The sequence below is a fragment of the Struthio camelus genome, chromosome 1, assembly GCF_040807025.1.
Source record: "Struthio camelus isolate bStrCam1 chromosome 1, bStrCam1.hap1, whole genome shotgun sequence".
Classification (NCBI taxonomy): domain Eukaryota; kingdom Metazoa; phylum Chordata; class Aves; order Struthioniformes; family Struthionidae; genus Struthio; species Struthio camelus.
Window position 1 is genome coordinate 155265051 of NC_090942.1, and position 16626 is coordinate 155281676.

At 38.9% G+C, this 16626-nt stretch overlaps 1 protein-coding gene across 3 annotated transcripts; it reads left to right on the forward strand.

Moving 5' to 3' along the window:
* The first annotated feature begins 6177 nt into the window (after window positions 1–6177).
* On the forward strand, window positions 6178–13623 carry SULT1C4 (sulfotransferase family 1C member 4). 3 transcript variants are annotated; one of them, XM_009665505.2, is made up of 9 exons: window positions 6178–6293; window positions 6707–6801; window positions 7347–7524; window positions 9190–9327; window positions 10649–10746; window positions 11056–11182; window positions 12343–12437; window positions 12674–12854; window positions 13016–13623. In XM_009665505.2, exons 3-9 carry the CDS (start codon window positions 7353–7355, stop codon window positions 13126–13128), a joined length of 924 nt encoding a protein of 307 aa, XP_009663800.1. In that variant the 5' UTR covers window positions 6178–6293; window positions 6707–6801; window positions 7347–7352; the 3' UTR covers window positions 13129–13623. The 3 variants fall into 3 exon arrangements, with proteins under 3 accessions (XP_009663800.1, XP_068781760.1, XP_068781744.1); XM_068925659.1 differs by having other exon boundaries at window positions 6211–6394; window positions 7344–7524; XM_068925643.1 differs by having other exon boundaries at window positions 6213–6396.
* The last annotated feature ends 3003 nt before the right edge of the window (window positions 13624–16626 follow it).

The following is a 16626-nucleotide window of genomic DNA, read 5'->3' on the forward strand; positions in this document are numbered from 1 at the left end:
AGTGAAGCTATTTTTCCTCATTCACATGCTGTGTAAAGGGGTATGGGAGATATATAGGTATCTATGTATAGAAGACATATAGATATATAGGAGTTTAAGAGCAAATACTTTTTCCCTGGCTTTCACGCTGTTTTGTTCTGACTCTGTGATACAAATACTCAATACATTATCAAATTGGAGCTTCAGAAAGAAATGCTGGTTGAAAGAGGACAGATACGTCAGTTCACAAAATCCCTCCAAAGAGGGTTTGCTTACATCTGTAAAGAAGGCTTAATAAACTGAATCATGCAACTGGCCTGTTGAATATCTTCACCTAATACCAGCATAGACAGTCACAGGTAGCTAAACCACAGAGCAGATGTTTGGCTCCGACAGAAATATTTCCACATCAGTTCATCAAGAGAGCTGATAAAAGAAACCCCACTACTACTGTGGCATGAAGCATATATTTGGATCTGTAAATACAGCATTTAACACCTTATTCTGTTTAGAAACAGAATTAAAATCCTGGAATTAACTTTAAGACTGAGATTCATACGTTGGTACAAATGAATCAACAGAGTCCTATGGACAACTTGCATTTTTAGAGTGCATATTTAAGAAAGCGTTTCTTTCCTAATATAGTTTGGCAGTTGCAGGATAGGCTGACAGGCAGGGCTGGAGGAAATAAATGACTTTTCCATTTAGCACTGCTCTGAGGAGAAGGAACCTATCTGCTCAGTTAGCATTTGCTCATCGAGCCATGTGTGCCGGCTACCTGGAAGCTTGGCCACATACACCTAGCCTGTGCTCCTTAGGCTCTTAGGTCGCATTTGCTCTTAGGCTGCGTCTGTCTTTACCTCTGGATGGTCACAGCACGAGCTGGGGTCTTGGCACACCAGTCCTCCATAGCGTTAGGCATGTGATATAGTCTTGAGGGTTCCTTCAAGTGGGAACAAGGACACAGCTGTATCATGCACCTAAATCCAAGCTATGCTCCCAAGTCCTCTGATGCAGATTTTTGCTTGAAGAAACATCTAACTTTAAGCTTAGGTCTGATCCCGGATTCATCACAATCAACCTGAGACAAATGAACTGCTTTTATCCTATCTATATCAAGCAATGCCGGCTGTGTTACCGTTGTCCAAACTGAGCTTGCTAGCAAAGTGAAGTCTGTATACAACTGGGAATCATGTATTAATGTGCTAAGTAATGCTTGTAAGTAAGTAAATTCCATCATTTCACATATAAAGGGCACCAAACTCTGTAACTGTTTATTATAAGCTTCTGTTTTTCCCTCGTGGCTCTAAACCAAATCTCATTTACAAGTGGGAATGTGTTATCCTGCCTAGTGAATACCTGACCTTTTGTTTCTACAAAGCAATTTCCAGAAACAATGCCAAAAGCATGTATTGCTGCTGACAGGGTGACACTGCAGCATTTCATACGCATATTTTTTGAGAAAAATATATGGAAAAAGCTGTAGGAGTCCAATTAAACTCTATCACCTGACTATTCATGCTCACAATAACAAGGTTGTAAAAAATGTGACTGTGATCCCAGCACATGCAGAGCTTGGTCAGAATTATACAAACTGTGGACTCCATCAGCTCCTTTAACAGGAAACTCTGTGGGAGAAAAGATACTTAAAGCAAAGAAATTTCTACAGTGTGATGGTAATGGAACATAAGTGCCTTGCTGATAGGAGATGTATTTAAGTATTGTGCTTATATTTTTTGCTGAATCAAAGCCTTACGACTTATCATTCCATGTTTAACACTCACTGTTTCCAGTAGTATTTATTTTGCTATTACATAAACATATCTAGGATGATTATCTCTGCAGCATACAGCTGCGACCTAGACTTTCATTAATTAACCATCAGGATATAGCTTGTGAAGACTGGTAATAATGTTCTCCTTTTACAGATATCAGCAGGAATGCCCTTGGTAAAATATGGGTTGTGACAGCCAGAGTCCATTACAGGACATATTTGTGATTAACTCTAGCTATGTCCCGCAATACCTAAAGCTCTCATTGCCTCAGGTTGCCCCCTCTGACTGATATGCCTTTTTATTTAGTTACGGACAAGTGAATGGGGCACCCAGCTTTAAAACTCAGAAAGTCTGAAAGTGAAACCTTGGCCTATTCTGCATGTTCATCTATTTCTTCAGAGTATGCATATTTGTGGATGGCAAATACAGGTAAGTATCTAAGAATTTCAAGATTTTTCAAGTACACTGTTAAGTTAAAATGATTTTGTTAACATCTTTTGGATTAACGGTTGCATTTTGTCCAGCAGAGGGAGACTGGAGTTTTATATAAATGTAATATAAACACCAAGCATAATAAGGAAAAAATATTTTTAAAGCTCAAATACCTCAGCTTTTAATTTTTAATACATAATTCCCTAGAGAATATAGACAGCTAAATATAGACCAAATCTGATGAAAATCAGACTTAAAACCTGGTGCTGGATATTGTTGCAAGATTCACAGCCTTCATCTGACTACAAGTCTGATCTGGTATGAATAACAACAGAAAACACCCTTTTTCTAACGTGTTTTGAAAGTCCTACTGTCATTCTTGATTAAATCTAACATGCAAAAAGGTTTAAATCAAACATAAAAGTTAAAACAAAAGCAGCCTTTTCCTGTCTTTAAATTTTCTGAGTATTACTCATGTCCCCCAACCTGAGATAGATTTCTTGCCCAAGATACATTTCTACCAGATGCTTTTGAAATCTGGTGCAATACATGCACTGAGTTTTTGAGCTACCTGAATCCTTTCAAGTGTTCTTTCTTTGTATGCATATGCTCCCTGAAACATTCATTCTAAGGAAAGTAGAGTAAAAAGAACTAACATAGAAATATTTATTTCATTCATATTTTATTAATAAAATAGAATCTTTTACCAGAGGTCTAGTCACAGAATTATCTACAGTTAAAATGTTCTATTTATTTCTAAAGAAATAAAAGCTTCAGATAGTAATTAGAAACATAGTCTATTTCTTAAATAATCTCTTTTTCAGTTTTTTTCAAGCTAAAAAAACCTAAAAAAGGGATGCATTTAGTAGGAATAAAAGAAGAGTTTCTAAAGATCTCACCTGAAGAACGGCAAAACATGGCATAGACCTGGCCCCAAAGCCTTGAGGGTTAACGATATAAAACTGTCTTTACTCATCTGCTTTCTTCTAGTTTTGACTCAACTCTGGCAGTATTTATCTTTGCTTATATTCCCTCAGATGTTCTAGTCAGTAACACCCGAACATCTCTGCTCATATTGGTAGTGCTATTAATGTCAAGATCAGCATGGTGTGGGCATGGAAAGTAACGAAGCCCAGCAGCAGCATGTATTAATGGGGTCTTGAATCAAACAACTATTTAAGGGCCCCCAGGCTGTACACTTCTGTTTTTCAGTTCACATCGAGGCAAAGCTAGAAGAAACAGCAATAAAGCTGTGACACTGTATAGAAGCACGGAAGTAAATAGTGCAAACGTGCCATTATCCCTGAAGCAGTTCTGGTGACACTGTGCCAAAGGGAGGCTGCACCGTCAGAGCGAGCAGAGGGGGAGGCAGCTCAGCCGTGCAGTAAGCGCTCTGAGGCAGCACAAGACAAATCTGGTTATCTTGTAAGGCACTGTTCCTGAAGCTCTTTGTGGCTATTAAAAACTGGAGAGACAATTTGACATGGAACTAGATGAGAGCGTCATCACAAGGTGATAAATGAGAACTTGCTGGCTTACCATGTGCAGACTTAAGCAACAGAGATGAGGACAAACGTACGATAAACATACCTCTATTCTTCGTCATTCCTTTGCTGATTAAATACAGATTTCATGAAGTCCAGGGACTACGAAACCTAACGCTAGCCACCCCAACTTCACTTGCAATGCTGTACAGCACGGATGCTTCAAAGGGCAAGTAAACCCTATCCCTGATTCACAGTCACTTGACTCCATGCTGTGAGTCACCCAACAGTCTTTTCCCATGACTGTTTCCATTGAATGGCCTGTAGCTCTCCATTTCCAGGTAAAGATCTAAGTATGACCAGCCAGGTTAAAATAAAATAAAATAAAACTAGTGCATTTTACCTGGGGAAGCATGAGCAAAGTCTTTGCAGGCAATGCCTGGTGTCTTTTCAGAGTTGCCCAGTAACTCACAGTCCTGACCCAGACTGCGGGCCAACCAGTTCACCTCCCACATCCCCATTTCACAACAGGAGAAATCCGTCACCTAGTGCCTACTTTGGAAGTAGTTTTAAAGTTGCAGGTGGAGTTTTCTGACCTTGCTCCAGGATATCCGGCACAGCATGCTGTTCACAAGCTACTCAAATTCACACCTGCAATAGAGGAGAACCAAGTGATCAGCAGCTCTTCAGTTTTTCTTTGTTCAGACAGGCTAGCTGATTTATTTTGGCCACTACTGCATTACAAAGATGGTTGTGTAACTAAAAGGGGTATGAAAACCCTTCCAAACTAGAAAATGAACTGTTAGGTGCAGGTGTGAGAAGGACAAACAAAATCAGCATGGGTTTCCACAGTGTGGAGAATGACAGATCCTCTGACTACAGAACCTGAGAATAATGGTCACATAAAAGTATTGTGGAAAACAGAAGGAGAAATGTGATACCTTAACCTTATATTCTCTGCTTGTTTTGTGTTACTTGATAGCTGTAGTATTTCAACCTGAAGATTAAAAATCTTGTCTCGGAGCCAGAAAAAGATCAAGTGGTTGCCTTAAAGTCAATCAAAAGGTCACTTCAGTTTCTTCGTTTCCTGATTTTTTTGAAACTTCTTGAAATTGTACAGTCAATGCTACCAATTCACTGCCTCCCACAGTTCCTTAAAGGGGACCCCCTAACTCTATGCTATTACTTGCATGAGGAAAGTTGTCACTCTTTCCCTTCTCTCCCTCCTCCTCTCTCATAATTCTGCATTTTCCTACTTGTCTTGTTCTCTGTGTATGGAGTATCCTGCATTCACCTTCCCTCTTCCTCTCCTCATTCATTTATCTCCAGCTCAGTACCTTGTTATGTACTCCCTACTTCCCACCTGTGCCCTAAAATAGAGATGACCCTCACCCTTTTACAGAGGTGATGTCTGTAAACTAGATACCTAAGGTCCTACTGCTGTCAGTGGGAAGCTCAGCCATACAGCTAATGGACTCTGCAGAGCCAGTCAGCTCGCATTTGGTCAGCTGAATCGCTCTCTGGACTCCACTAGCTGTGCCGATTAGCCCTCCATATTGGGGTAGGATTAGTACAAGGATGGCCACATCCTCAGTTGGTGATGATGTATGAAATGTCTTTAAAAAAGGGAGGTGACTGAAAGCCATTTTAAATACAAATGCTGCCAAGCCACCAAAGGATGACCAAACAGGACGTTGAGGACTCGCAGCACTTGTGTGCCTTCAATAGAAGACAGCAGCAATGCCTGTTAGCTAGTTTTTGAAAACAATTGTCCTTTAGGAACACAATCAATTCAAGCTTGCTTGAGTTCAGCTGCAGTGAGCTACGTTTTGCCCAAGAAGAGCATTTCCAATGCGTTCAGACGTTTCAGGATGACTGCAAGGACTGGGAAGTAGACGCTAAAGTGTCACTGGCATACTGTTGGTTGCCTATCCTAGCGTGCTGTTTGTGGCTAGTTTGGGGCACATCAGTATCTCTCACTATCTCATATAGATTTAAAGATAGGCAGAGATTTAAACTTTATGAAGAAACACTACTTCACATTCAGTGAACCCAAACCCTGCAATGTCAGGCTAGTTAACCTGCCTAGATAGTGCTATAAAACTGAAATTGCTGACCCCAGTGATGAAATAGACCTTTAGACATCTATTAAATCAGCTGTGTACAGTACATGGTGAAAACGGAATCAGATTTCTTTCAATTCATGCAGATCCATTGATGCTTGGTGTTAATAATAAACTACTCTAGCAACTCATTAAATATTAGGAAGAAAATCAATTATTCTAAGACAATTGACAATGATATAGACAAGTTTAAAATAATCTTGCTGGAGCTACTGGTAGATGTTTGATGGTGTTGCAAGTAAAGAATCATAGTTTAGATGAGAATTCAAAGTAGTTTTCTTCAAAGGATTAAAAAGGAGTTCATAAACCTAGGTAGAAAATTTGTTCAGCCATTGGCTGCTGCTGTACCTCCTCCTTTACTCTGCTCGCGTTCATAGGAGGAATAGACACTCCACCCAAACTTTCTTCCTACTTCTGCCTGAAGATCAAATACACAGATCGAATACACAGTTATTAACACATCTAAGGACTGAAGACATTCAAGCCTGAAAAATTCTCTGGCAAGTTTCTTTTTCCAATTTTTTTTTTTAAATTTCATGGGTCAGTACACAGCCACCAACCTGACTTCTTGACCTGCTCAACAGAATCTATACAAAAACAGGTGTGAGTAGACATGAAAACGAACTGAAATACTTGTGGCAATGCTTGCTGTTGAGATTGAAGTGTTTCTTTTTCTTTTCTGACTGATATTTATAATTGAGATGATTTCTGTAGCCTCCCCTTAAGCAGAACTTTCCTCTAATTGAATTCCGGCGCTCTGAAGGTTATGGCTAACAACTTGTGACTTCCTTGGGAGAAATTCAGGAATGAATAACTAGTTATCGTAAAACTATATGATAGGTAGTAGACTTAACTAGATCAACTTAAATTATTAAAGTCTAACAACCCTTGTTTAATGATCTGTCTGGTTCAGGTTATTTATCAGCATCAAACTTCAATGTACAGCAAAGAACTCTGAAAGTAAAAAGTTCTAGGAAGGAAATACAGAAGAGCTCTGCAAATATTTTTGTGAGTATCAGTTTGTAGCAGACATGCTATTTCTAATTATTCTGTTGCTAGTGATGGTTAAAATAAGTACGCCTAAGGAGTGTCAGCAAGACTTTCTGTTTATTTTCTTTAAGAAAGAAGGGTTGGATCCTATACGCTGTCTTCAGTGGGAACTATCATACTCTCTCCTCTTTCTCATCACACTCTAAACTACTTTTTCCCGCCTTTCAAAGGCAGCCAACTTCTAGTCAGTATTTTACATAAATATGTTTGCTAAAATGTTCAAACATGGAAATAAGGTTTTTTTCTCTTTTTACATCTGAGAAAATGGAGTGACTTTTAGAGCTGCTGAGAACCAACAGCAAAAATATGCCAAGCATTTCTGAAAATTAGATCGCGCTGTAAGGAGTCTATATATATATATATCCAGATAGGTCTAATCATAGGCAAATAAATCAGAAGATACAGACTTCAGTCAATAAAAGAGACCCTGAAAAGACAACAGTAAATCTAAATTTTTTTCAGAGCAAACACATTCATTCCCAACCCTTTCCTCCTTCAAGCAGTATGCAATGGCCTTGGATAAAATGGAAGATCTGAGTCTGCAAGAGACAGTGACCAGAGCTGAGACAGATGAAGTGGAAGGTGTTACCCTCACAAAAGCAATATGCAGCACGTGGGATCAAGTTTGGAACTTCAGAGCCAGACCTGACGATCTGCTCATTGCAACCTATGCAAAAGCAGGTTTGTGTGGATAGGAGACAGAATAGAAATGTCTGGGATACTTCTTACTGCTGGAATTGAAAATTAAGGTTTTCCATTGTGACTGAGATTTGTTCAATCCCAAAGCAGACTTACTTCCATTTTAAAAAGTGAAGCTCTGACAGCTGTGGCTGTAACTTCTGATTACTTTAAGGGAAATGAAAAAATAACAAACCATTACCGTCAAAGTTCAAATAGTCAAAATCTTATTAAATATACTTGGTATTTTCTTGGTTTTATATTAGGTACAGATATATCAATGACAACATTAGAACTTTTCAACTAATAAGTAATAATATAACAACACCTACATACAATCGTTGTTTACTAAGTAATAATAGAAACTGGATGAACTATTAATTTTACTGTGAGTTTAGTTAACGACTTGGTGCGAATCAGTACTGATTCTGGAAATGCCTTACTTGTAAATAAGAAAATATCAAATTAGCTCACTTAATAATGTCAGTCAATAAACTTCTCACCATCAATCTCGCTAACTCCGGTCTATTTAACCGGAGACAGGCCACGTAACTCGTATATTACCATTTCTCCTCTTGACCAGATCGGTTGTACTTGTTACAAAGAAAAACAATGAATAACAAGTATTCAGTATTAATCTTGGATGAATAAAAACATGTACAATTTAGGGGATACAGGAACAAATTCAGGAACATTTGATGATCATAAGAAATTAATGACTGGAGTTGACAAGAATTTTTTAATGTTTTTCAGTAGAAAAAAATGATTGTTACAGAAATTGATTATTTTCACGGGCTATTGAAAATCTTTTATTTATTTCAGGTACAATGAAAGCAAACAATGTTATTTTGATCAGCATGGATTAAAATACCTCAGCCTTTGAACTGAAAAGAAGTAAATAGCTAGGAATCAATTTGACATTACGTTACCTCTGCCAAAGCTGCATGGTTAGAGCATCTTGTTAAGGGCACAACCTCCTGCTCACATTGTTTCCCATACTAACCCCTAGTCTGTTGTCGAGCTGACCTGCCACAGCACCTCAGGGGAAGCGTGGCTAAGCCAGTGATCATGGCCATAAGGGAAAAGAGGTAGATGAGAGACACAATTCTGTAACTCTTACAAGATGCTGCAATAGCTCAGGCAGGTGAAGTTTAATGACATTTACTGGCCTTCATTAAAGCATTTCAAATGAAAATATTGGAAAAACTGCAATCTTTTTTTATTTCCAAACTATTTGAAACTTTTGATTCACTCAAAGTTCAAATATTTCAATTTTTCGTTCAGGATAAAAACCAACTTTGAAATAAGTGAATTTTTGTGAGGTATGAAAATAGGGAGGAAGGAATTTCACTCTTCCTTGAAAGCAATATAACCTCCAAATAGTAGTGAGTTTATCCCAGAACTTTTTTCAACACTGAAGTGTGGGTAAGGGTTTCTATCAACATAAAGAAAACTATCCTAAATGGAAAGCCCAAAATTTTGCTTTGAGAATTACCTCTACTTCTAATAAAGCATTTTTTTCCCCCACTGTCCTCTCAACTTGTCCATCATCTTCTGTGCTGTCCCTTCCTCCTTTAGTATGGAGCCCATCTTTTTGGCTTCCAGTTCCCTGAAAAAAGTGACTCTCAGGTATTCCTGGGGGAAAAATATAAACCCTAACATTTTCAGGTACCACGTGGACACAAGAGATAGTGGATATGATCCAACACAACGCAGATATTCAGAAGTGCAGACGCACTAGTACTTACAAACGGCATCCTTTCATTGAGTGGTTTCTCCCGAAGTCTGCACCTCAGAGTTACTCAGGTAAATATCATACAAATAGGTTTGTGTTTTAGACAAAATGAAACAACACTCTCCACCAGATAGCATCCAGTGCTCACGACACAGGTTTCTTAGGAAAGGTCTGATTTGCTTTATCACTGTACTATATGCCCTGTCAGGCATTAGGGCCCAGTTCGGTTTCCTTAACATAAACATCTAGCACTATTCAAGCCTAGGCAAGGCTGGCAGATATGACACAGGCCCTATTGAATAGCATGTTATTCTGGGACGGCATCTGAAAGCCATGTGTGACACTCCATGGTACTTAACACAGCAGTAGATTTGTGTAAAGTAGCAATATGTGGGCAACTGAATCTCAGTCTGAGATTATGCATCATATGGAACAGAAGGATGTTTTCCCAGAATGTGGATGCTGTTTTCAGTGGTTTTAATACTATTTTTAGTAACTTCTGTTAAATTCTAGAGTCTAGAGTCTTAAACATGCTGTCAGGCACTCAGGCAGCCCTGACTGTTCCGCAAACAGACCTTCCTACAAGACTCTTCCCTCCAGCAAAGATTCCCAACACGCACTAATCTTTAAGCCAGACTCTCTTTATATTTCACGTGAAACAGGTTCTCCGACTCTACAGTAGAAGTGCTACTTTTTCTCTTTTAAGTTAGACTGTGTTGACGCATACTGAGACAAAAGAATGCTTCTCTCTGACAGAGATTAAAAAAAAAAAGGATGGGGAAAAGAAAGAAATAACATATATCTACATATCCCCACATATTCCTATGTATTTGCCTATATCCAAAATTACTCAAAATCCAATGTGCAAAGATTTTGAACTTCATCCATTCCTCTCGTGGTCTGTCTTCCTTCATAGGCCATCCAGAAAGTCTGGTCACACAGGCTATTCTTTTTGTATCCTAGGAAGAAATAACAGTCTCTTACCTGCAAAAAAAAAAAAAAAAAAAAAAAAAAAAAGAGAACACCAGAAGTTGTGAAGGAAAAAGATTGATCGGTTATATATAATTTGTTATGTATAATTATCCCTTGGGATGCAGATGAGGGAATTAGGCATAGGCCGAGGGAAGCAAAAATAATATATAAATCAGTGTTTCCCCTTTCCTCCTAGAAAACATAGGTAAAAATTCCTCTAGAAGCACTGAAGTTGCTTCTGGGTTCTTATGCAATGTTGTATATGTGTTACACTGCCATATAATTTATAGCAGGTGAAGGCGAATTGCAAGGTGAACTGCTACAAAGTCACAGTTAAAAACCCATATATGAGAACAGTAAGAAAAAAGTACTAGTAGAGGTTAGGTAACAGGTCATTCATTACAATGAAACATTCCACAGGCCTGGAGTTAGCTGAAGCTATGCCTTCTCCACGAACACTAAAAACTCATCTCCCTGTGCAGCTGGTGCCCCCCTCCTTCTGGGAACAAAACTGTAAGGTAAGGTTGAGAGGTAGGACTCAATTCTGCTTTGCTTAGAAAAAAGGGACTGAAGATGGTTTCCAAAGTCTTTGTGAAACCTAGAGTTCTCCCCCACAATATTCCCTTTAATGAGCAACATGTACATGAAACTAAAGAAGTCATGACTAAGTTACCCTCATTGGATTTTAGAAAATGGCAGCTTCTAAGCAAAATCTCTTAAGCCTTTGTCACTCAGGCCCCAAGAGAAAACTCCTGGAGATGTTTAACATCTATACAGAAATGTGGAATTTCATATTTCTGTCTCTCTTGTTTCCATATCCAATAAAGATAATCTACATGGCAAGAAATGCCAAAGACAGCCTGGTGTCATACTACCATTTCCACAGAATGAATAACATAATGCCTGATCCAGGAACCTGGGAGGAGTTTGTGGAGAAATTCATGGCCGGAAAAGGTGATGAACAATAATTTGTGTAAGAGATTTTGTTTATTTCAAAAATGCTTGATGTTGATCTATTCATTCCAGCTACGGTTTGAAATCCAGTGCTGACAGAGTGATGGAAGTATATCTACTGAAAGTGTTTCAAGAATAATTTATCTTCATTTGGGGTTTTTTATTAGGACCTAAAAGATGGATGCTATCTTTACATCCCCATTATGAAAAATGTGCTACTCTTTATTCTATCATCACATCCGATTTTCAGGTTTAATCTCGTCTTTGTCTGAGCTTAAAAGCAACCTGCTTGGAAGCCTGTGGGGAAGGAGCAGTGGTTTGATAGCTATATTCTAGCCTGATATACAAGAAACCAGGATTTAACTCCATGAAGTGTAAATTTGAGTTAAGGGAGTCTTTTTACGTAAATTTAACTGATTAAAAGTCAGGTATCAAGACAAAGCCAGTTATCTTGCTAGAGAAAGGCACCCCCAGAAGCTGATTCTTCCTTTCCCAAAAGAATTGCTCATATTCAAGAAAGAAAAACCTACTCAGGTGGAGGAGAGTCTGCAATTTCTGTCAGTAAAGCTTCCGTAGATGCTTAATGTTTTGCTATTACGTAGGCCTAGAGACACCACTAGGCCTACGTACCAGTCTCATGTGTAAGGGAGACTTTGGGTCTTGTGTTTGACCAGCTAGGATTGGGATACTTCTTGGAAAGAAACAGGCACTTGGGATAACATACCAAATATTTAAACTAGGTAGAATCATAGAATAATGCAGGCTGGAAGGGAACTTCAGTGGTTTTCTGGTGCATCTCCTGCCCAAAGCAGGGCCAACTAAGAGTGGTCTTGTCCAGTTAATCAGATAAATTACCCTCTAGAAATGTCTATTTCTCTCCACGGATGGAGAGAATGCAACACAGATGTTTCACTCGATGTAAGTATCTGCATTTGTTGCCATCTGAAGTGAGACATGAATGCTGCTCTGAACACCCATACGCCTGAGAGATCATTAATGTGAATGCCGGGGTGTACAGCACAGAGCACAGTAGTCGTGGCCACAGTGATTCAGAAGCAGCTGGGAAGTGCTCAGACACTGGTCATGGGGGGAACAGTTTCCAAGGATCTCTAAGACAAACTGAGCATTTACAGTTGCTGACGATATTCTTCCTTTTTCAGTGCTCTGGGGATCCTGGTATGACCACGTAAAAGGATGGTGGAAAGCAAAAGATAAGAACCGTATTCTCTACCTCTTCTATGAAGATATGAAGGAGGTAAAAGGCTGAATGTATGTTTATAGAGCTCTGTTTGAAATCTAGAGAGCCAGTAGCTATTACATATATTCAGCACTTTCCTATTACAATGCCAGCCGTAATCAGTAAGTCTTTCAATAGTCCGATCTTTTCATTCTGACAACAATCACAACTTGAACATTATGTTTGATTTCTTTGCTTTTCCTGGTTCTTTTTTTTTCCCTGGTTCTTCCCCTGGTACTTCATTGTCTCCACAGAATCCAAAGCATGAAATTCAAAAGATTATGAAGTTTCTGGAAAAGGATGTGGAAAAGGAGGTTCTAAGCCAGATACTCCATCACACCACGTTTGAGAAAATGAAGGAAAATCCCATGGCAAACTACACTAAAGATTTTGAGGGAATAATGGATCACTCCGTTTCCCCATTCATGAGGAAAGGTGCTGAGGTTTATTATTTGGCATCAGCTCTGCCTTCCCGGTTTTCAGTTTGTTCTGAAATGATCCTTCATTTGAAGTACAAGTATGTAGTGAGTTATGGTTAATGGGCTTCAAGAAATGCCAACAAATTAATCTCTTCGTTTTGCTTTGCTGTTCTGCAGGGGTCGTTGGAGACTGGAAGAATTATTTCACTGTGGCACAGAATGAGAAATTTGATGAAGATTATAAGAAGAAAATGTCTGACACCTCTCTTGTTTTTCGCACAGAACTCTGAGCATGAGCAACGGGAATTACTCTTTGTGATCCATCAGCCTTTCCTTTTTATACATTTTGCTTTTGCTTCTCAAAATATCCGTGTTCACAAGATTCCAATAGCTTTCTTTCACATGCCACTGATTTGTCATTATCATACGATTGCTGAATTAAACATTAACCTCCAAATTATGTGGAGGTTTAGATTGGTCTCCCCGAAGAAAATAATCCCCTCTTTGGATACCTCTCAATCATCTCTCCTATGGTAACTTTCAGCATTAACAAAAATATTTCAGAAGTGCCTTGAGTTTTTGTCATTGTAAAACTGCAATTTGCATTGTTGGCATTTTCAAATCGACCTCTAACAGAAACTAAGGATCAATAGGAAAAAAAAAAGTTGTTTAAGGAATGAAAAACATGTTGTCAACATTTTATGTTATTTCCATGCTGTATAAGCATTAATCAATAAACACTAAACAATTTTTAAAGATGGTAAACTATAAACAAAGCAACAGAAGAGCACCAAATAGAATCATTTTCTTTTATTGTCTTGTTTTAGCTGGACATCATAAATGCCATTGAGACGAAAGCAGGATTTCCAAAAATATCAAGTACCCATTATGTCCATTGATAAAACATTAGTAACGGGCTACCTAGAGGCATTTAGCTACAGTCTAGCTGTGGAGGTCATAGCTCCTACTGCACTAAGACTAGAAGCTTTCTTCACTTTTGCCCTTTGAAATGGATAGCATACTACCCCGCTAAGGTTTGGAAAATTCTGAAGGCTGGTATGGAGGAGGACAGGAGTCAGCGCTGCATATAGTCGCTCCCTTTCCTTCACCTTTTTACAAGTGTTCTTCAGATGCCTCATGCTATTACCTTCCCTTTTTCTTCACTCTTCCCCTATTGACCTAACATACAAAGCTCCCAGTGAGGACTTTCTGTTACAATAGCACCTGGCCAGGTCTGCTCTAGCATTAGCATTAGTCACAGCCATTCTTCAAACTGTAGAAAATGAATTGAAACAATGCATAGCCCATTTAATTACAGACAACTGTTTACCAATCCAGTTTTGTTTTTAAAGTGCTGTCATTCAGCTTGGCCCAAAAAAGCTCCCCAAGAGCTTCTCTCTCTCTGAGTTTACTCGCTGAATGTCAGAGGGAAAATAACAGAAACTGCAGCATCTGCTGGAAAACGCTATCTTAGTCTTGACAGTCAGCTTAACACAAAAAAATGTTTGCTGGCGGTGTTTTTTCTTTGGCCATTAGAGGGTTTCAGAGATCTGGATGCACAACCCATTTCAGGCTAGAGATTTAATCCAAATACCAAAACTGAATGCAGTTCTCTAAAGGGCACCAATGTCTCGCATTAAGTTTGGAAACAATCGAAAGGGAAGGCTTGCTATTAAAAGTAGAAGTTATGCTGTCAGTTCCTGGCCCATTAAGTGTTCCCCAAAAGCCCAGGAAACACTGGAACTGGAACCAGGCATTTGCCACACTGGTGTAAACATGGGCATTTGAATGGCTTTGAATCAATGGTGGTTCTTGCCCGTGTATAAAGTATGTCTCAGTAAACAGAATCAGCTCAGTTTGTCATTCGAATTCCGCAGTGTCATAAGAACAGGGAAAACATGCTTAATTCAGTATCTAGGTGACGTTTTATAAGCTGTGCTGTACCAAAGGTTACGTAGATGACCTGTTTGTTCCTCCTTAGAAGTCTCTGAATCTATCAAAAGTGCAAAAGTGCTGTGGGCGGCTGCAGTCCCATCTGAGCGGGAGCCGCACAGCCACACCAAGCATAGAGGTATTATATAAGAGGCTCATGTCACATTGGCTAAGCCACCTTTGCTCTCCCCTCCTTAGGCAAATCTTCACCTTTACCCACCCGGAGTTCAGCTGCTCTGAGCAATAGATAAAGAGTAACACAGGTCAGGGAGGGCAGTCTGGGAAAAAAGGGGAGTAAAAAACCACTAGATGTGTGGTTATATAAAAATAGGATTTCCTTGTCTTAGTGATCTTATCCTTATACATATTCAAACATAGAAATGTTAACCTTTATGACAAAACACAGCTGGCAGGGGGTGGGAAAGGAGCGGGGGATGTGTTTCTATCTTTATGCTTTCTGGAGCCAGCATGACTAAGAGAGATGAAGCTGTGGATTCAGTCATAATTTGTAATATGACAGTAATTGCAGCACTGTAAACCTTCAGGGAACAATTAATTGTTCCAGGGCATCTAGTTGTTGTCTGTGAGAATGACTGGATCTGGAGTTACTGGGAGTTACTGGGAAAGTTTGGGAAAAGGGGTTAATAGGCTTAAGCATCCCCCAGTGGGGCCTAGAGACTAGTATGCTTTGGTGCCTAGTTATGACAGTATGCCAATGAACAGAGATGTGTCTATGCTTCTGGGTGACTGAAAGGCGCCCACATCTAGAGTGCCTTTAACTTACCTATCTTTTATGTTTGTCAGTTGTCATGTACAGAGGAGCTTTAAATGACGTGTGATAACAGAGATTATTTACTAATATTAACATAAATCTGTGAGAGGTGTAATTTACTTTGACATAAGATACTTTAAATCAATGAGCGTCTGCAGAAGGAGACTGTACTTGTTTAACTAAAGTATTTCTAATCAATTTAAACTATTGTCAAGTTTCCTGTGCATACAAGAGACTGTGTTTACTATGATGATAAAACTCTGCACAGAGCTCTAGCTAGAGATATGCGCTGAATACACTCTGATGCATTATTTTCATCCACTTACCTAGAGGCACGATTTTATTAATTTGCTTACACAGGTGCAACTTTTTTATGTCAGTTTAAAATGGCCTTGTATCAGCTCAGCTGATATAACCCCACAGCAGCTATTTTAATGCTGTTTGTCTCTCTCTCTTCCTTTGTAAAAAAAAGTAGTTTTGATAGCTGAAACACCTTTTCAATCATCTCCAGCAAATGTCTGAGAATCAATGTCGATTAATACCTATTAACTATTCACATGGGCCTGCTTTATAGCTATGCAATAACAATTACCAAAACAAATCCTCTCAATGGAGTGGAAGAAGATTCTTGCTTTGATACAGGGTTTTTAACAGGAACTGCTGATAAGTAACACTTAATTCTAGGGTAGTCACAAGCTTTCTTTAGCTCTGCTCTCTATAGGGACTAGATGAGTCATTCTACCACTACATGGAGTGCAACCTTTCATGAAGCTGACTGGAACGAGCATCAAGCTTTAAAAAAATTAACAAAAGTGGCAGAGAAGGGGGTTATTCCATCTTTTTACTTAGTATTCCAAGACAGAAAAAACACTGGTTTAAATTCCACTAATTTTACTGTAGATGATCCACCTCATGCATGGATTGAAAGTTATTATTTACCCAGTCAGCAAATAGACCACGGACAGAAGGTAGGGTTTTTTCCCACTCGTCCTATCCATGTATATGATAAACAAAACATATGATTTATATAATGATTTGACTTATGTCAACATGTTCAGAAAGAGCCTTATCTTTACAACAAGGT